This window comes from Tyto alba, unplaced genomic scaffold, assembly GCF_018691265.1.
Source record: "Tyto alba isolate M040663 unplaced genomic scaffold, T.alba_DEE_v4.0 Super-Scaffold_10, whole genome shotgun sequence".
NCBI classification, from domain to species: domain Eukaryota; kingdom Metazoa; phylum Chordata; class Aves; order Strigiformes; family Tytonidae; genus Tyto; species Tyto alba.
Genome location: NW_024881262.1, coordinates 18,049,893 through 18,071,780, shown reverse-complemented (window position 1 = coordinate 18,071,780; position 21,888 = coordinate 18,049,893). Strand labels below are relative to the sequence as shown.

General features: G+C 37.4%; 1 protein-coding gene across 1 annotated transcript in view; it reads left to right on the top strand.

Moving 5' to 3' along the window:
* Positions 1-2,928: 2,928 nt before the first annotated feature.
* Positions 2,929-21,888, top strand: part of GRK7 (G protein-coupled receptor kinase 7) — a 29,326-nt gene continuing 10,366 nt past the window's right edge. Inside the window, exons 1-3 of the mRNA XM_009974265.3 lie at positions 2,929-3,603; positions 4,361-4,798; positions 18,897-19,168. Of these exons, the coding sequence (XP_009972567.2) occupies positions 3,001-3,603; positions 4,361-4,798; positions 18,897-19,168 (1,313 nt within the window). The 5' untranslated portion in view covers positions 2,929-3,000. The remainder of the gene's footprint in view (positions 3,604-4,360; positions 4,799-18,896; positions 19,169-21,888) is intronic.

The window sequence follows — 21,888 nt, the reverse complement described above, 5'->3', positions numbered from 1 at the left end:
TTAATGAAGTGCCTATAACATTTTTGTTGTTGTGGAGTATTTCTGTAAAAGGATTCTTCCTAAAATGGTTGTAAAAGAAAATCTAGGTGGATGTGGAAATAATATTTAGCTGTCAAAGTTAAGCTATATCTTATCTACCACCTATTTTCTTTGCTTGAATTTGGTCCCAAGCTCTATCCTCTAACCTGTATTACTTCCATCTAGTCCCATCAGAGGACTTATTTCTTCTTATTGCTTTCGTTTATAGGTGAATATGGGAAGTACCAAAGTAATTTTCACCCTGCTTTCGGTTCACATCATGTGCATGACAAGAGTAGCTGAGAATTGTAATTGTAGAGAAGGTAGGAAGGCTCAAACACGTGTTGACACAAATGAGGTATTACGAAAGTTAATGTTGAAATCGAAGTAGCTGATATTTGTGGATATCTATTTGTGTGTTATAAGTACCTTGTAGACCATTAATTAGGGGGTCACGTAGAATATAAGGGAATGAATTTTCAGTCCTGCATATTTTCTCTGTGACTTAGAGATTAGCTTAAGTCCCAGTCTTTTTATGAGCTTTGCACCGGAGAAACTTTCTTCTGTTCCACATCATACCCTGATATTCCATTAGCATAGTTCTTAATAAGTACCCATTTTTAGTCTGAATTTGCTCACCTCTTGTACATGCAAAATAAATCAGTTTGGCTTCTCACCCAAACATACTGTTTTATGAGTAGGTAACACTAACTTAAATGGCCATTATTGACTAATAGATTAATGCTGATCTACTGTTCTCCACTGATTAATAAATGCTGGGCAGATGTGGATAATTCAGCAAATCTACTTGGAGTCTTCTCTCAGAAGTGACTGGAGTTATGAGTATGTGCCCAAAGATCATATTTTTTCACTTTACTCTTTATGAAGTTACTTTCTTTTAGATTAAGTTTATGTTCTGTAGAAATCAGGAAAGATTCTAATTAACAGAGCAGAATGATTTTTGGAGCTGTGAATGTGTCGGTCTTATGCAGATACCATAAACATTAGGTATTTTTCTTGGTTTGCTTAGAAATAAATATATCAATAACTGGTGTAAGCTGGAGTTCACCCTTAGGTTCCCAACTACCAGTCATTCATACTGCTTCCGTTTGAGCTGTGGTGGCATTCTTGCTAAATGTTGAAAAAGACCCTGCTGAATTTTAGGACCTGAAACTAAAGCTTTTTATTACCTCCTTTCTTGCCTGTCTGTACCCAGGATATTACACAACTGTGTTGCTGTGGGCACCATTTTCAGGAAAGCCACCAGCAGAATTCTGTATTTCTTTTAACTTTTTTCAGTTTTGCATGCTCTGCTGGCTGCATTATTTAGCTCTTCATGTAACCTTCTCCTGCCCTGTGTCTGCATTCACCTGTCAGAATTAGTGATTGCTGTACAGGCAAGGCTTTCAAATACTCTGCTTTAGAGGACACCATGTTCTCGTGTACACATAGCAGTTTGTGATGGATGGCCCTTTCAGTCACAACTAGAAAAACACTCTTCTAATGTAGTTTTGTAGAGTATAAGGATGAATTATTTGTCAAATGGATTCAATGCAGACAGGATTAAGCATGTAAAAACAATACTACGTAGTAAGAGTAACAAAAAGCAGCCAAGAAGACCTTAGCACTTAGTGTAGGGAGTCTGAGAGGTTACTGTGGTTACTCCTGATCTTTAGTGCTTGTGATTCAGCTCTTCAGCTTGCTCTGAGTGGGAAAAAAAGGAAATTTGACCCTAACCTCAAGGGTACAGCTTGACCCCATGCTACTGGAAGAAACATGGAACTGCTTTTCCTGTTTCCCTAATACCTTAAAAGTTTTAGCAGCCAAATCACATGACTCCACAGCAGAATGGGGCTCAGCCTAGTAAGTGCCACATGATTTTTATTCTTCTGGGAAAAAAAAAATGGGGCACAGACTTCCTGGTAGGCAGCCAGTCACTGAAGTCAGGTGGGATTTGCCTTCACTTGATTATAATCAGCTTTGTCCCTTTGCTGATGCCACCTCAGCCATATGCTGTTGCCACCTTCTCATCCTGCCACTTACTGTCATAAAGCTCAGCAGGAAAAATAAACTGAGGCCACAGTAACATATGGAAGTGTCTTGGCAAGATGTGTTTGGTCATTTGAAGTGTTTTTCCTTTCTCTGTGGGTAGGAGATGAAGTCAGAGCTATATGTTGTTTCATATACAGGGATTATTATTTTTAGACCAGCAGCAGGTCTTAGCCTTTGCATGTAACGCACTCAGACAGAGCCACATCAAGGTTTGCACAAAGCATCTGTGGAGCTCAGAGTCACTAACGTTGAGTATAACTTGAGTTTTGGAAGTTTGGATGCTCAAACCACTGACTTGGGGGATAATTGAAAGCTCAATGACTCATATCAGTCTACGTCAACTTGTGTTTCAGGCATGTCAGATTTGTGAGAAAAGCTTTTTATAAAACTAGATCCCAACTTATGTAATTCTTATTACATTGGTGTTCTCTGTGTTGAGCCGGGGAGATATGAGGCTGCCCTATTAAGTGTGGCCAGAGTGCCACTGAGTTTGGAGCGTGCATGTATTGCAGGCAGGAATCTCTGCATATTCTCAGCAGCCGGGGACAGTGCATATAGATGAAATATTGGTACATTTAAAGGTTATCAGGGCCCATTCTGAAAACCACCAGCTGAACTGCTTGCATTTGGTGCTGCAAGTGAGAAGGTTTGCCTAGGATGTCATACCTCAGCTATACATAGCGACCTCAAAGCTCCTTACAGAGAAACCTCTTACCAGTCACTTTCCACAAATGGTGCGTATACCTAAAGGTACTTAGTGAAAATCCTTGAGAGGTATTTAATGCAAAAGCAGTTAGTCTCTCTGGTGTTTTTCAGAAGCCCCCCCACACACCACTGCCAGGGAGAAGTGCAGGACAGCTACAGCACAGCACTTGAGACAGTTACTCATTTTGTCTCAACCAGGCTCTGCCACCCCAAGAGCTTGCCAGCATGTATGACATGGGGGGGCTGGACAACCTGATTGCCAACACAGCCTATCTGCAGGCAAGGAAGAGTGCAGATGGAGACACCAAGGAGATGCAAAAGAGACGTAAGAGCCTCTCACTTCCCAGGATGGATCAATGCAGTGATGTTAGACAGTCTGTTATTGCTGATTATGATAGCATCTGTGAGCAGCAGCCCATTGGCAAGAAATTATTCAGAGAGTTTTTAGAGACAGTGCCAGAGCATTTGGTGGCTAGGGACTTCCTGGATGAGGTATCAAAGTGGGAGTTGGCAGAGGACGATGTCAAGAGCAGTACCATGGAGAATATGGTCACCAGTTTTCTTAAGGCAGGCTCCAAAAACTATCTGGCTTTCATGAGCTCTGAATTGGCCAGCAAATGTGAGGCAGCTACTGTGGAAGACTATGAGAATGTCATGCAGCTGGCCAAGGAGGAAAGCAAGCTCTTCCTTCAAGACAAGCCCTTCCAGGACTTCCAGACCAGCCCTTTCTTTGACAAATTTATCCAGTGGAAAGTTTTTGAGAAGCAGACGATAACTGAAAAATACTTTTATGAGTACCGAGTGCTGGGCAAAGGTGGCTTTGGAGAGGTAAGAGCTGTACTTTTAAGGTTGTGGGTCATCCCTCCCCTTTCAAGACCAGCAGGTGGATTTGTAAAGAGGAACCTGGCAATAGATTAAGAAATGTCTAAAGTTTTGCAAAATTTAATCCTTCAGATTGCTCATTTCCCAGAAATTAGGCTGGGTTTCTTATCTGTACTATGGTATAGGCTCCAGATGCCTGTTAGAGAAGAGTTACTCTAAAATTTTTTATATTCTGTATCTACGCTAGTAAAAAAATGGGCTTCTTCACAAAAGCTCGCATGGCTGTCCATGTAGTTAATTATTAGTCTGCTTCTTGGCACTTTTTTTTAGCCTGTGCTCTCACACACTCCCAGATAATTCCTAGGTGCAGTGTAGGGAATAGCACAGATTGGGATCTGTTCTCAAAACACACTATGAATGAGGATACCTTTTTTTGAGATGGAAGAGGGTTTAGCTACACAGATCCAAGCTGTATATGCCACTTATAGTCAGAGAAGGGGTTCTGTTTATTTGCTAATACATGTCTACTAATGGTGGCCTCAGGAACTTTGCATAAGGTCCACCATATACTGGTCTGGAACAGAACAGACTGCTTGTTTTTTTCCTTATTTTCTCTGCTAAATCAGTCTGACACAGAAGTTAACATCAGCAGCTACTAATAGGCATCTGTGATTCCCCAGTTCTTGGCTGTTACTGCCCTTGGTATTCCACTGTCCGTGTAAAATTCCTTGACTACCTTTCCTCGTGCACCTTGCTTCTTTAGGTTTGTGCCATCCAAGTGAAAAATACTGGTAAGATGTATGCTTGCAAGAAACTGGATAAAAAAAGGTTGAAAAAGAAAGGTGGAGAGAAGATGGCACTACTGGAGAAAGAGATTCTGGAGAAGGTCACCAGCCCTTTCATAGTCACACTAGCTTATGCCTATGAGAGCAAAAGCCATCTGTGTCTTGTCATGAGCCTCATGAATGGAGGGGATCTGAAGTATCACATCTACAATGTTGGAGAAAGGGGTTTGGCAATGAACAGGGTCATCTATTACTCAGCTCAGATCACCTGTGGGATTCTGCATCTCCATTCCATCAAGATTGTGTACCGTGACATGAAACCAGAAAATGTCCTCCTGGATGATAACGGCAACTGCAGACTGTCTGATCTTGGATTGGCAGTGAAAGTCAAAGAGGGAAAAGCCATCACTCAGAGGGTGAGTACGAATTCATTGAATGTGGGCAGTGGGAAGGGAAGCTGTTCTATTTCTAATGCATTATGAGTCCAAGACTTAATTCCCCCAGATTTGTTCTTTGCTAAAGACCTTACGTGTTTATTTCATTCTAAGAGACAGGTGGTAAGAAGATTTGGTTAATTAACTATCTAGATGCTATATGTAGTAAAATAACTTCTCTTACACAGAAACAATGGAATCGGCTTGACCTGTTGCTTCTGTTAAGATGAACTCTTGAACCATTTTAGAGACTAACACAGATGCCTTGTGCCTTGAGTAACAGTGCATAGTCATCGATTTAACCAGTTACTTGTTTTAGTGAGTGGCAAAGGTATGACTCGTGTATTCAGTTTTTGCTCCTAGAAGAATACAAGTTCTTCCAGATTACTCTAAGGTAATGCTACTGATTGTGTTGCAGGTGTTCATGGTGCTGCACAATAAACCACGGCCTTCCGTTAAACTCCCCAAGTCTTTCAAGTTACTCTGTAGAAATTCAGTAGAATGGACCTGCTAGTAATCTTTTGTATCATGCTTGAAGTGCACATACCTTTTGACATTGTTACTTAATACAGTATTTTGTAGTTTGACATAATTTTTTTTTCCTGACTCCTAAGAAGTTTGTATTATGAGTGTTTTTAGTTCTCAGTGAAAGAAAATATGAAAATACCATTTCTGTGAAAGCTAAGGCAGGTCTTTAAAAAGACCTTAGGTGAAATGGGAATGTTGTTTTATTTGTGAAGATGGCATTTTGATCAGTGAACCCAAAGCTGTAAACCTTACTGTGCTTTGCAAGTTATAGATGCATGCAGTTGTTACGATCAGAAAAAATAATTTTGTCCAAGGTCAGTTTTTCCTACTTGTGAATATGTGGGGTTTGACAGAAGGAAAAAAAAAAAAGTGTATTTAGAAATGTCTAACCACTTCTGTTGTTGTTAGGGTAGAACCTCAAAGCAGTAGTGAACAAGGCTGTTCTTCCTCAGTTTCTATGATAGTCATGAAGTTATAACAATTTTTCTTCTGTTATTGTTCACTGGTTTTAAAAGCACTGTTCACCATTATGTGGCTGCATTTATTAGAGCAAAAACTTCAGTGAATAAAATACTACGCTATTGTAGTGTGTTATAAGGAATTCCTGTTAAAAGCAGTTTTATTCTTACAGGAAACAGAAATAGGAGAGGGAAGAAAGATTTAACTTCTTTTTTCTGTATCATAACTATAAGGGATTTAGAGGAATATTAATTCCCAGTATTATTTTGCATTTCTGTAAACTAACCCTATCTTAGTAATTTGAAAGCTACTACTAAAATCACTATTTAAGAGCTAGATTGTGCTATTTATAGTAATGTTGTACACAGGAAGACCTAGAAGCACCTTTGCAAAACTTGTTGCATTAAGCATCACCATATGCCTCTGTAATAAAATGATGCTGTTAAATTAATTTTTGTTTACTAATCAGTTAGATTGCAATTTAAAACTGGCAGAAAGTTTGTATCATAGCATGCTTTTTGAGTTTGACTACCAAATTTTTATCACTTTAAAAAAAGACTTGAGAGAAGATATTTGTATCGGTTTGGGGTTTTTTCATCCAAAAAGATTGAATTAAATTTAATCAGTTCCACTATTTTGTGGACACAGTTTTATAAGGTAAAGCAGAAAATACATTCTTCCAGGCCAAATCTATATTGTACTGTGTGTCTGAGTAAAGTGCCTAACATAAAAAAATCTGTTTCTAGATTTTGGATGAAGGTCTGAACTGAATATTTAAAGGCTTACAGTTTTCAGTCATTAATTACAGGGAAAAAACTATCTATAACATAAAACCTTTTCATTTCAATTTATTTATCTATTTGCAAACAATCCTTGTGTTTTGATGAATGTTGTAATTTGAACTTCATTCATATATCCAGCAGTTCTGACTTTAAAGCCTTGTAACTCTCTTATGACCTGGTTCCTCAATATCATACTTAAAATACTGTTCTATTGCACTGTGAGAATAATGCCTAACTTTTTGCTTTAATCATATTAATGAGTCATTCTACTGTCTGAAAGTAATTAACTAATAACCCTAGTACCAAATGTGAAACCATGGTTTAACTGCCTGGTACAAATAATGGTCATTTATATCATCTATTAAGAGAAATTTTACTTAGCTAGCCTTACATATATTCTGAAGAATTAAGATATCTTATTTGTTAAATGTAAGGTAGAAAATTTTTTTAAAATTGCATCTATTGTGGCCTTTCTGTAAGTTTATATATATATAAAAAAAAAAAAACACCACCTTGGATTTTTTTTCTGCTGTCTAATGAAATTGGAAGCTTGAGTGAACTTGAGTTGTTTGATCTTTCATTTTATTTCTTGTTTTTCATTGTAGAAGTACCAGTAGCAGCAACTGTTTAATTCCTTGTTTTGCTGAAGTACTGTTTCAGAGGAAAAAAAGTAATATGCTTTTTTGAGTCACATTTTAACAGCTTACTTACACTGAACAGATTTCTCCAATGCAAGCTACCCTTGTATTTAGTAAAGATACTTTCATTGCGAGACTGTATTCATTCTGAGTATAGAGATCCTGTTTTAGTCTCATACTCTTAAATGAAGAAGCAGAATGGTGCCTGACTTAAAATAGACCACTTTCCTCTAAATTGTTTTCTGCAGGTGTGAACTAAACAGATGCTGAAGTAAAATAATTAAAGTTTTTTCAGTCTGTCTAAAAATCTCTGTGATTTAATTTTTTCTTCCTGAGTGCTAATCTTTTCACAAAGTCTTTAGTTCTTCAGATATTAAGTGGATCTTCCTTATGAATAAGCAAAATAAAACAGAAAAGTCTTCCATACCTCTTATATATCAGGAGGACCCGAGTAAACAAATGTGGAGTAGACATCTGAGCTTAGGCACCTGCTTAAAAAGTGTTCATCTCCATGTGTTTGACTGTAACTGTGCTGGTATGAATGTGTCTCTTAATACATCATAGATAGTGAAACAAAGCAGCAGTTTTCTGCTTTTTTTTCTATGTCTACTTTTGTTATATATTATGAAGTAGAAACATCATGTGATGACTTTTATCATTTCTTATACAGGGTTGAATAGTATACAAAATTTTGATGCATTCTGACAGTTTTGTATACCCCTCATGAATGTACAAGCCATTAAAGATAAACTTGCTTTGAAAGCATCAGAAAAATTCCTAGCCCCTCATGTATGAATAAATGCACATCAGCCATACATCAGTGGGAGGATCCATAAATCCCTTCTGTAAATCTTGTTAGGTGATTAGGTTATCACATGGCACAAGCGATAAACTAGCTAGCAGGTTCTTGTTTCAGACATTTCCAAGTTTTTGGTGAAAATTTCTTATGAAGTGATAATGTTTATGTTCTGTTTACCAGCCAAAGATTATTTTCTTTATGAGTGGAAAGTGTTTTTGAATTTTAGATGGGTGACTTTAATGTGGTCTTACAAAGTAATGCCTCTTTATGCTATAGAAAAATAATTGTGCAGCTGATGATTTAATACTTACGTAACTGAAGAATTGGCATTGATACCTTTAAGTATTGTCATTACATATACTCCATTTGAGAAATATTTGCATGCTCCATACCAACTGTCTGCAGCTATTATAAATAAAAATATCCTACTTTCAGAAACAATGCTCCTTACAAAGGTCTAGAAAGAGCCTTAGTTTTTTCCCTTTCTTTCCAATTGCTAAAGCAGCAGGAGAAACACCTGGCTTTCCGTGTGAATGTTACTTTGAACATATATAGACTGTTATAAGTGATTGGTACAGTAATAATTACAGAGTTTAGAAAACTTAATTTCACTAATGTATGCTGATTTGTATTTGTGAATTGCTAGCTGTCTTTAGAATGGAGAAGTCACAAAAAAAAACCAAACCAAAACAAAACTGCAAAGTTGAACAATAACAGTCTTGGAAATAAAATTAGAAGGCAAATGAAAGCTACTTAAAATATATTTTTTCTTCAGGAAACAAACATGGGTTATATGGGATCTTGTGATACTTACATGTACCTGTGCAATCTACCTAGAAATGTGTATATGCATACTTACTTAGGCAGAGTTTTTACTGACATCACTGAAAACAGAAATAAACTCTTTGCCAGTGATCACATAATTATTCAGGACTTCAGGAAATACCATTATGACTTTTCATTGAAATGTACCAGTGGCATCTGTTCTGATGTGTTGATCATACTGTGCATAAACTAGATTGTATCTTAAAAGTACACCTCTTTAAATGTTGATGTTCTCTTTGATTTATATAATTGAAATTGGCAACAAGGAGAAACCGAGATCCTGCAAAGATGGCTTTTGGACAGGCAAAATGTTTTGTCTCGTTCTGCACTCACTTGATTGATTCTGGAACTAGTTCTTTTTGCATATGACAGAAATGAGGAGCCTCCATCCCAGGTTTCTCCACTTGAACACTTTGACCTGGTGTCTTGGTTTGGGCTGAAATAGAGTTAATATTCCTTTTCAGGGACTAGATGAGTGCTGTGTTTTGGATTTAGCTTTGGGTTTGGTATGGGAAAAATACTGACAGCACACTGATGTTTTCAGCTGCTACCTAGACTTCAAGGACTCTCCGACTCTCCATGTCCTGCCCGTGCACAAGAAACAGGGAGGGAGCATGGACAGAGCACCAGACCCAAATTGGCCAATGAAATATTCCATATCATGGAACGTCATGCTCACTATATAAAGGAGGGGTGGTTGGGAAGGAGCGCTCTCGCTTCTGGGATTGCGGTTGTGGGATCTTGGTATCTCGGGGTCGCTGGCCGGGAATGGGCTGGGTATTGGTTAGCGGGTGGTGAGCAATTATGCTGTACATTGCCTGTTTATATATTTCTTTTTGTTTTCCCCCTATCATCGTTATTGTTCTCGTTTTATTGCCATTATTAAACTGTTCTTATCTCAGCCTGTGAGTCTCCCTTCACCCCTCTAATCCCCTCCCCCATTCCCAGGTGGGGAGGGGGAAGGGAGGGTGATTAGCTGCGGGGGTTGGTTGCTGATCAGGCCCAAACCACAACACCTGGCACCCTTTTTCTTGAACTCTTTGCAACTTTTTCTCATACAAGTGAATTTACAGTCATATATGAATCAAATGCTCCTGCCCTTAATCAAAAGAGTAATACTACTTAATTTCCTGAGAATGATTGTGAGGAAAGTGATCATGTTCTTCTGTTTAGTACCCTCATATCCTCCGCATATCAAAATCTAGAGGACTTAATTTGCTTTTCCAGAAGTCAGTGCATATTTGCTGTTTATTTCAGGAAGAACTTTCTGCCCTTACTCTGGGTATGGCTTTTGTGCAAAGCAACTGTTACACGTAAATTGTGAAGTATTTTTGTGCAGGTTCATGTGAGCCAGAGAGCTTAAATATTGACATAACAACTGTGAAAAATAAGACAAATTTATCTGTGTAGTATTTATAAAAGTGCATTCATATCTTCAGAGGTTTCAGGCTTCTTCACAGTTTTCCTGTGCTATGTTTTATATATTTGAAGGACATCATAATATTTTTATAGGAAAAGTATGTTTTGGTTAAAATCTTACTCAAAATGTCCTTTTGCCCTCCTGTATGTTTGTTTATTGTAAGATCCTATTTCTTAGGAAAACAGAAGGAAATCTATTTAGATGTTCCTGAAACTTGCAGTTTAATTTCAAGGCAGTTGAGAAGCAGGAGGAGGGTTTAGACTTGTGAAATAAAAAAATAACTCAGCAAACTATTCTACAGCTGACCTTTGGTCGTTATCACATGTCATTCTTACTGGTTAAGATTCTGTAAAAAATTATTCTTCCTTTGCATTTTGATAAATGACAGCCCTTCGTTTGCTTGGGAATAGAGTGACCTACTGCTATTTTACAGTTTCAAAGCCAGCATTCTGCTTATGCTGTTTTAAAGTATGACATGTAAAATGGATTGTTTTACTAATAGAACTTTGTTCTTAAAAAAAATTATAATCCTAGTTGTTACGAAAGGCATCATCATGACAGGTATTTCAGATTTTTTTTAATCTCTGAAACGTACAGTTTACAGAATGGAACCTTATCCACTATAAATACCATGATTGTGAGAGTAAAGGAAGCAAAAATGATTTTGTGGGACCATTCTGCCTCCTGCAGTTTTGAAGATGGCAGAATGGATACTGTAGTCATCTAAAATTATGAGCATGCAGTGTGTCCCATCAAATGTTTTTCCTACACAGGGCATGCCACCCACATCAAGTCTCTTTGCATGACTTTTAACCTTATTCTTCATTCAGTTTAATCTGATAGTTAATATAAGATATAGCATGTTCTATAAAAAAAAGCAAGAGATAAGATTCCTTATCAAGTTCCTAGAGCTGGTAGGAAGCTTAATTAAGTTCTTGGAATATGAAAGATGCTATCTAAGTGCTAAATACTACTGGTTAGTCCATTTTGTCTCTTGAGGCTCATTATTTATTATGGAAAATAATATACATTCTGGAATGATCTCTTTGGTAAATCATATAGTGGGCCACTTGCTGGTTCAACATTTCAAAGATGTTTTTATGTTATTGTGTAAGAAATAGAACATTTGGCTGACAATGTAATTCTTTGAACTGTTAATTTGACAGCCTTGACCAGAAGCAGTATTGTAGGAACTGTAAGCTATGGAATGGTGAGGAATGGAGTACTTCTGTTCTTATTGGACTACATGTGACATTTCACTTACTGTGATGAGTAGTTTCAGTTTACAAACTTATAATGACTTTTTTTATGAAGACAACATAAAATCCTGAAAATTAGACACAAGCAAGGGAAAACTGGGTTTGGTTTTGCTCATTGTTCAAGTTTAAAATCTGCTAGTGAAAGGTAGCGGGTTCAAAATTATGTGGAGGTGGTTCTTAACACATGTAGCTAAGCTGCAGGACTCTTGCAAAAGATCTTGTTGGGTCTAAGAATTTATCTAGGTTCAGGGGGAGAGTGGAAAATTGAAACAACTTGGTTGAGAGAAACCGATTCTGTCTCTGGAAGCCCTTGAACTGCAAACAGTTGTAGTCTAGGAGATTATTAGAGAAGTATTAATGTACACACCAAGTTATTACAGTCTTCCTTATGCATCCATTTTTTGGCCAATTCACAGACAGTAAACTGGCCATATGGGCCTTTGGTCTGATGCAGCCAGTACCCATCTTCCTGGATTTACAAGTAAAAGAATTGTACCTCCAACATCAGTCATAATCCTGAAAGATGATGTGGATGAAATCTAGTGGATATCAGTGATAAACAGTAACCATCCAGCCCACATCGTCATTCACGCTGCTTAACCTACAGGGGCTGTCCCTACATGGGAGTGCCAGTACTCTTCTTGGGGCACCTTGCAGTCCTGTTTGCTCAGCCACGTGGGCACTGAACACAGAATTTCTCTTTGATGTGCCCTTTTTGAGAAAGCCACCTATGCATTGTCCTATGGTACTGTATTTACATTCATTATGAAGAGCTTCATAAAATATATAGAGACCTAAGTAGATGGAAAATTTTCTCCCTTAATAATTTTGTTTATGGAATATTCTTTGGTCATTAAATAATAAAACCATAAACATCTCTGAAGTGAACTATTATTATTCCCACATTATAGATGGGAAATGGTCAGGAGAAAGCTAAAGGGAAAGTAATGGGAAAATCTTGTTACAGGAAGATTGGAGAACCCAGATAGTTTTTCAGTTCTGAGTGTGTGGTTATGAGTCTGTACCAAGTGTTCTGCTTGTCCTATATGCTCCATCCCTATAATGTCTCATTGCTTCACTTTCTATGAATGCATATTACTTCTGATGACATTTCAGCAAGGTGGGAATGTTGGCAGGTCCTATCTCTAGTAAGGATCTAAGGGCAAGGTAGTGATTTACATGTGATCACACAGGAAGAAAGTGAGGAGATGCTCTAGAGTTCAGAGTTAAAATTGGTGCCCAGTTATTGGACTGTCCTTCCTCAAGCCATTTTTGCCTTTGATTTTCATATAGAGAGAATCTAAACTGGAAAACATGCTCTGACTGTGTCTATTTCTCTTTCCAAGCGTGAGCAGAGGCAGCCCGCCCTTACTGTCACAGAATTGGCCTTCTCTTTCATTTGTGCAATTTCCTTGATTTCAATGACTACTGATGTCCGAGCTTAAAAGAGTGAAAACCAGTGTTGGATTTTTTTTACTACTGCAGTTAGTGACTTTGAACCCAGAGGCAATTTCATTTCCTTTATTTTCTAATATAGCAGAAATTTGCTTTGGCTCTATTGTGTTTTTCTGTGGGTTTTTTTTTGAGGCAGACAGCTTTCCCTGTTCAAATGATGTGCCTGTGTGAAAATGAAAAAACCTTTGGTCTTGAATTTTGTGTAAGCATGTGGGATTCAGTAGTCCCTAAGCTCCTATAGTCTTTTTCCTTATCTTTTCCTGATACTCTTGAACAGTCATACTTGTGTTCTTCTGCATCAGTAGCCCATCAATTTATGATGGGCCATGCCATCATAAGGTCCTTCCCTTTGCTAAGCATTAACAATATGACAAAATCTTTGTTCTGTGAGACTTTTCAAGGGTGCCTTTTGTCTTAATTAGATTTTATTTCATCTTTTAAAAGACAGATGCCTATTCATGTGATCAACTGACTTTTTGTTGCTGTATGAACACGTGGCGAGAAAGTGTGGAGGAACTGCAATTCTGTGTGACTCATTTAAATTGCGCTCCATTCCTCCTCACAGTGGCTCTTGGGAGAAAAATGAAGATTGTCAAATGACAGAGTCAGATCACTTGTTCTCTACTTCTAGGGCCTATTAGTTCGTGTGCAGAGAATGGTTTTCTGTGGTCTGTTCCTGCATTCCTGCAGGGTCTGTTAAGGCCATTCCTGAAGGAGTGGAGGAACAGCTGGACAAGAGAACAAAGCAGGCAGTGGCACCCCTTGGAGGAAGGAAGGACTGAGCCCCAGGAAACAGCTGATAGAGCTAAACTCAGCTTGTTTTTTTTCCTCTGTTCAACAGTTCTTGTGCCATGGCAAACAAAAGATAGACGTTCTGATTTGCTTTACTGTTTAGTTTGTGATATCAATTGAGTTTGTTTTGCAGAGATCTGTGGGAAAAGGTAGAGATTTAAGTCCCATTACTCCTCATTTGCCTGTTGCTGTGCTGGTGAAAGCTCCAGAGACTTCTCTTTCTTTCTCCTCTGCATCTGCTAGAAGCTGGGATAACGGCAGTGTTCAAGGGACTTTCCCTTCTCAGAACAACAATATGAATAGGATGTATGCACGTACTTACACTGTGGGCCTCGTTCTGCTCAGAGTTGTGGTGTGCCAAGTACCTGTTGACTGTACTGGGAACTGAGTGCACTTAGTGCTTCTCAGGATCACATCTTGTATTATTAAAAGCTTATAATTATCTGACCTTTTAAAAATTTATGCAGGATCACATTTCACAAAAGAAACATTTGTATACTTTCAGATGAATCATTTCTGCTCTGCCCTGTCAGACCACACTCAAAGCAACAATTTCACTTAACAGAACTTCTTCACTCATGTATCCAAGGACAACATTTGGTCATTGCATTTTAGAGGACTATTGAAAAATTGTATTTTGGGTTGTTCTCAAGATAGAGAAATAAAAGGAGAAGTAGATCTGTTTACTTGACTTGCTTTTGAAAAGGGTTAAATTTGACTGACGTGTAATGACTATATATTTCAGACAGCATATGCAAGTAAGACATCCTTCTCATCATCACAAAAGACAGTATTAGATGGAGAGCAATTAAAAAGTAGCTAGTGTTGCATTGACTATACTTCAAAAAGTTTTCTGTCTGTGCAATGGTATATGATTTCTGCCTTCTGTAAAAAAGCTGGGATAATAAAACATTCTGTGGCTCCTTTGTGATATTTTTTTAATTGGGTCCCATTAGATGCTTCCAGGTCAGTGAAGATATAATTCCATGTGTTTCTGTGTCTGTATAAGATTACATGATCAGTCAACACATATGTTCAAATGGATCCTGGGCTTATCAGGAATCCTACAGGAAAGAAGAGAATAATGTGCTTGGTGTTAGTCTCAGTCAAAACCCAATGCATATCCTGGTAGTGTAGAGATGACAACAAACAAGTCCAACTTTCTGAGGTGGTGTTTTTCTTTTATTTTATTTTCCCTGTTTCCATTAAGAGTGAAATTTATCCATGTAAAATAAGATCTAGTAAGAAAACATGTTTTTCAGATAATACACAACTTCTGAATGTACTTATAAATTGTACTGAGTGAGAACTACAAAATCGTAAAAACTTAATGACTTTTAGTGATAGACATACCAGTAACCTTTACTTAGAGGTACCCATTCTGAGTCACGATCAGATAATTCTAAATTAATTAAATATTCAGTACCAGCCCATGGAAAATAAAGTTCTTCTGAAAAGTAAATTTATCTTTTTTTTTGTGATATCTTTTAATTCCTTTGCTTTCTGTCTTTTTTTTTTTTTTTTCATTTTTCCATTTGAGTATAATTTACAGCATATTTATTTTCTCCTTGAACTGCTGAGAGTAACTTAACTCATTACTCTGATTCACTTTTGTTTTGGGAATTGGTGGATACATTTTCCACCTAATACACTGTTTTTGCTGCTCAGATCTCACAACTGCTACACAGTTGTACAGTTTAAAAACTCCCTTCACTAAGCTTCTGTTTTACCTGCTTAAATAAACATCCCCTGAGTCACTGAGGCTGCCTTTCATGTTGCCACAGGATCTGTTTTCCTTGAAATATGATCTGATTTTTGACATCTTGTTCTTCATAATGATTAGTGCAGGGATGTTAAGTTTTAGCTTCCCTTTAATGCTATCTGCTGCCCAAAGATAGAATTAAATCTTCATTTGACAGATGTGTGTTCTTTTAGTTCTGAGGGTTGAATAATTATTTTTTTTGTGTTTCCTAATATAGCAAATTCTTATGTCTTGATCATGTTGCTTCCTAAGTGATCTTGTTGCTTCCCAAATGATCACCTTGCTTCCCAAATGATTTTGCCAAAGCTCCACATGTGTAGAAATAGGTGGAAAAGACTAAAATGTAAGCTCTTTTCTTTCTTCAAATTCCTGTTTTGATAAAGATTACAGAGCTTTATGTATTTATTCCCCCTGCTTGTTTATGTGCTTCTTCCCCCTTAAACATCACTGCTGACTGCTTGTGAAATGTGTGTATTTCTGCTGTAAAATGGTAAAGTGGGTTTGAGTTTCAGGGGCTATGAGATTAGGTTTAGATTCCTGCTTCTCAGCCTGTTCCTTCATTATGAATCATAGGAAATTTTCAGGATTGGGAGAGATTTGTTTTAAGACTGGGTTTAAGTTTTGATGAAATTCCATGAGAAGAACAGCTCTCAGAATTCTGAATTGTGATGTTTTGATATATCAGAGGAACAGTATATGTTTCTAGACTTCTCTCAGACTGGGCTGGATCAGCTCAAAAACAGCTCAAAAGATTTAAATGCGACTAATTTAGAATTTTTAAGTTAATTCTTTTTCGCAGTAACCCCATCCACAGTCTTCCACTTCAGTCTGAAGGGAATCTGTTGTTGGCCCATCTCTATTTTCTATTAAATTGTGGTTGTGCAGTCTTTTCGGTAGGCAGCTGTGGTCTTGCTTTCTCTGTTCTTGAGAAACATAAGTATCATGTCAAAGCAGGGTGTTCTTCTGTATGGTATGACTTATTGAAGGTTATGGAAAATGCATATGGAAGAGGCTGAAGTTACTTGGTGACTATTTCTTTTGAAAAAACAACTATGGAAGAAATAACCCAAGTGGAAGGAATGAGAGGCAGTCTGAAAGGAGCTGTCTGGAGACATTTATGATCACAGAATTCTGACTTTTTCATGTCAGTTTTATCCAGTTCCCGTATGATGATGGTAAATTACAGCAAAGTAATGTCTTATCAGAAAGACCAGCCTATGCTGTCAGAGTATATTTTGATGGTGATATGACTCATCAATTCTTCAAGGCATTAGTGCCCCAACATCATATCACTAAAAATGTTTATTGCTTCCCAGAAGGCAAAAAAAAAAAAAAAAAAAAAAGACAAAAAATACTGTAGAAGCCCATTTTGTATCTGTGTTCACTAACCCTCAATGAGCTCTGTGTACATCCTTCTGTACCAAACTTTGTCTACTCCTTTCAACCCTTCCTCTCCCTTCCAGGTTTCATGATCTTCTGAGGCCAGATGGATCTGAGTTCTGTGGTCCATATTTGAGCACTTGTCCCCCTTTATGAATGAAACAGTTACTGTACATAAAAATGTAATCCTGCCAGGGTGTGTCTCAATACTAGCTTTTACTTAGAGAAATTCACTGTAACCAGTACAATTTACCTGTGGAATCATATCAGCTGCTGCAATGCCCATACTGCTCCTCTATACTTTTGTGGTTTTAGTGAGGGAGGCAACAGTTCACTTTTAACCTTTTCCTTTGCTTTAAACCTGGCTGATATTTTTGTTATTCTCATCTCATTTCTGGTTTTCACCCAAATGGAGGATTATGTTCTTTATCCCTAGAAGTGGAAAAAAAAAATAGAGGGAAAACAAACTGGATTTAATTTTCTGTTCATTAGTCTTATGTTGTAATTGATGCTAAAATATTCTCTCTTGCACACATAGTTTACAGTAGAATATATGCCATAATGTGTAGTGGCATGAGCTAAAGTTTACAGGGAGACCTAACTCAGAAATACTGTGCCTAATGTTGCAAAAATTAGAGGAGTTACCTAAACCCCATAAAATAAAATTAATCTGTTGAGCTGTGCTTTTTATAAATATAATTCGCCCAAATGAGCTCTAGTTTTAGTTACCTTTTTCTAGCTGTTTTGCTTTGGAGTCAATCTCTGTCACCACTTGTGTTCTGGTAGCAGTAGTAATGACCATCTTAAATAATCTTTAGTGGGATCTTGCATCATCGTAATTGTTCATTTAAAATTGTAATACTACTGACATATCAGTCCCACTATTTCAAAAAGATATAAAAGAGGTTCAAGCAACTTGTGACATAGTTATTACTGCTAGCTGAATCTGGTAGATATATCAAATAAGATACAGCATCAGATACGGCAGGAAGTTTTGGGTCAGCTGAGAGAATGCTGCTTCAATTGAAATCTCACATCCTCACTCATGTAACAGTGCAGCAGAAAGCATATATAGCGGTTGCCCTCCTCTCTTCCCTCCCAGGTGAATCAGCTCCCCGGAGAGAGGCAACAGGAGCTATTTTGAACACTGTGCAGTCTGTCCCCCATGGGAAGCATGCCAGGCCTGATCTGGGAAGGGAGCAGTCAGATTCCCCTCTCAGAGTGGCCACTTCTCTTGGAGGAGGGTCTATCAGTGCTGTATATAGTAGCAGTCTTTATCCAGCGAGCTTTTTTCAGTTGGAAATATTAACTTGTTCTTTCACCTGAATGCATGTAATTTACTAATTATAGTTGTCATAGGTTTACTTTCTTACGGTGGTTACAAGAGTTTTTCTTGGCCCTTGATGGTAGTACTTCCTTCCAGAAACCAACAGGGAGTGCGGGTGAGAACTTCCTCATGCAGCTCAGCTACTGGCTCAATGAGAATTTTCTCATTGGCATCAGACTCCTGTGCTGGATCAGCTATAACCACTGAATGGGGAGGGAATTGGTGATTGTTTGTCTGATTCTTGTCTTTTTTTTGATCTTTTCAAACTGACGGCTAGTTGTGTTTACAGGACAAAGCTCACACTATCATCAACAGAAAAAAAAAATAATATGGAAGAAGAAAGCAAGCTAAACCCTTAAGTTAAAAAGAAACCACTGTTAGGTAGAAATTGCAGACATTTCACCTTTCAAGAGCATATTTAAGACACTTTTCTCATATGCTAAGATGTTTAAAAACAAATACAGTCCATGTGCTAAAAGAGTTATACCTCAGAGTTTCTAGGTAAGAAAACATACCAATTTGTACAGAGTTTCTAGATATGAAATATATCAATTGTATTATTAATATTTTGGAAGAATTATAGTCCAGTCTGTTTAGTTGTATGTATTTCTTTACTGACATCATATAGTAAATCTGTCCGTATGTTTGCAATAGGCTGGGACAAATGGATATATGGCTCCGGAAATCCTGAAGGAAGAAGAATACAGCTATCCTGTGGACTGGTTTGCTATGGGGTGTAGTATTTATGAGATGGTTGCTGGGCGAACACCATTCAAGGATTTCAAAGAAAAGGTTGGCAAAGATGAGGTTAAAAGAAGAACTCTGGAAGATGAGGTGAAATTTGAACATGCCAACTTTACAGAGGAAGCAAAAGATATTTGCCAACTGTTTTTGGCTAAGAAAGCAGAAAATCGTTTAGGAAGCAGGTATGCCTTTCTTCTCAAACTCAGTAAAAGCCAGATTAAAGATGCAAACAATATATTTATTTAAGTATTACATAAAATTAGGTCAGATCTTGACTTTCTACAGAGTAATGAATTTTCCTTTTCACTTCTCAGAAGAGAGAGGTGGAAAGTTTTGAAGATAAGATGGAAATAGGGAATTTTGTTGCAGTAGTGTGATTATCCATCCTCACCCCAGACTACTCATAGGAGGTCCTTGCTTGGTGTTTTGTGGGGTTAGACTCTATACAGTTTTGGAGGACGGGAGCAGCCCATTTCTCTTGCATTTTCTTTCCTAAAGGTAAAGGATATTCAAGTAGATAACTGCATCTATGTTAATGCAGACTGAATGCAGAATCTTAGGCTGTATCACTTACTGGCATGATGTGGGCAAAAATCCAAATCTGCAGTGTGGATTCTCTTCCCTGCAGATAGATGCAAGGCTGCGCAATTGGCTTCTTACTGAAGAGACCTTAACCCCTCTGCTTTACTCAAGTGCTTTAAAAAAAACATCTTGTAGACGTTCTGTTTTTTCTGACTCATCTCAGGGACTAAAGGGAAGGAAAATAATATTGTGCATGAATTCTTATAAAGCAAAACATTTCTTGGGACTTCAGAGGTAGCTTTGGGTTGATGAAGGCTAATGGATGTGTCCCTGACTTATCAATTTCAAGTAACTGTTCAATAAGAAGAAAATGAGAAGGCTAAGTATTGTAATATTTAACTTGTAATGTCTCTGATCCCTCTGATATGTGAGGGTGTGTATGTATATAAAAAAATCCTTTAGTGCATTTCTAACGAGACAGATTGGGGGTCTACATTTGCAATATAGGCAAAATAAAAGAAATATAGTAAAAATGTAAAAATCTAATAGGAAACTGATAATGCCTGTCTTTAGAATATACCATGATTTGAATAATCTATGAATACAAATATATCTATCAGGTGCTTTTCCAGTCTCAAGGTGGAATAGATACAGGGACTTAATGCACATGCACAGATAGTCTTCTAAATTTATATTTCATAACAGTGTGGAACAAATTTGCAAAATAGTAGTCACGCATTTGCCTGAAAGAATTAACTTTAATGAAAGATAAGATGTAGTTAATATACATATTCTTATTATTCCAGTGCTAAATGAAGACAACTACTCTTTGTGCCTGATGATTTTCCCAACAACTCTGTAGGGGTGCAGAAAAAAAATAATTTTGAACAGCACATAGAGTATGTTTGATACAAAATCTGTGTTATTTTTAAGATGTTTAAAAAGCTTATTTTAAAAATAAATTTAATACAAACGACATTTAGAGTGTTTCTCTTTAGAAGTCAGCATTCTTTGCAGACATTTAGTCTTACAGCATTTTGTGAAGTAAACAAATTTCAGAGTAGGAGAAAATGAAATTTAGAGATTTTGAGCTACTTGGTCAAGTTCATTCAGCAAGTCTGAAGCAAAAGCAGCAACAGACTATTCACTTACTGTAACCACATTCCCCTTGATGAGGGAATAATTTACCATCATTCTGTCTGCTTACTGTTACATTATTTCTCAGCAATGAGAGAAATGTACACAGAAAGGTAATTGCACAGATTATTTTCAGTTTTCTGCTATTTAAGATACTCTTATGTGCCGTATTTAGAGAAGGAAAACAATAAGATGTATACCATAGCTGGGCATGATACAGAATAAAAGCCTATATGTACCTCTTAAACAGGGTGATACTATTCAGGACAGCTCATCCTTATGTAAAGATTAGTACTGTAATTCTGTGAAGGACAACAAGACCTTAGGTTATCTACATAAGTGCCTGTTGCATAAGTTAAAGCTGCTCAAGGACAGACAGCTCTACTTTGTACACCTGACCTTTTAAATTACTTCATTCTTACTGAAAACTCAATGTCACTGCTTAACTCAGGAAAGCTATAACCCTTTTTCTCCACTCACACTTTTTGGGATTGACATCTTAAATCCCAAATCTATAAAGTGATTTTTTTTTTCTTCTTAAATGGAGGAATACAAAATTCATAGGGTTTAAATCAGTTCATCTGCTCTTTCTATTTAAGTTATGTAAATGTGCAGTTCACCCAGGAAGAGCTCAAGTTCATTTCCAGTTTGTTGGAAGATGCCTCAGTTGGTTCCAGTAGATGGCGTTCCTGTAGCTTTATGTTTTTAAACTTTATGGTTTTGATGGTGTCAGAGAACACATCGGGTGAGAAGCACTGCATCAATCCATTCTGGAGCCTTCACCAGCTTCTAGTACTTTTTGGTTTGTGTTACAGAAATGAAAAACAAAATGAACTGAAATTTTTGTGAGTGCATCTAGTGTATCCCAGGACACGAGTTAATTTGAACAGCAACTCTAATGCATTTCAAGCTAACAGTGAATGTAAATAAATCTCATCGGGCTCAAGAGCTGCTCAAGTACTTGATTATCACTAGCTAGTTGAGTTAGGAGATTATTTTGCAAAACTCTGTATATGCAGAGGTCATGATCCCTGTTGGCTTAATCTATAAATTCATAATTGTGTTCATATGGCTCCTTTGGGTTGCAGACATTGTTATTTCATTGCCCAAGGTGCTCAGATGGCAGCATCTATCGTTCTTCAGGCTGTGATTTATCATCCTGGTCATGGATGGTATACAGTGTTTAGTGGCTGGTGATGACCCACTCAGAAGAATCAGGCAGCAGAGGTGCAAAATAACAATT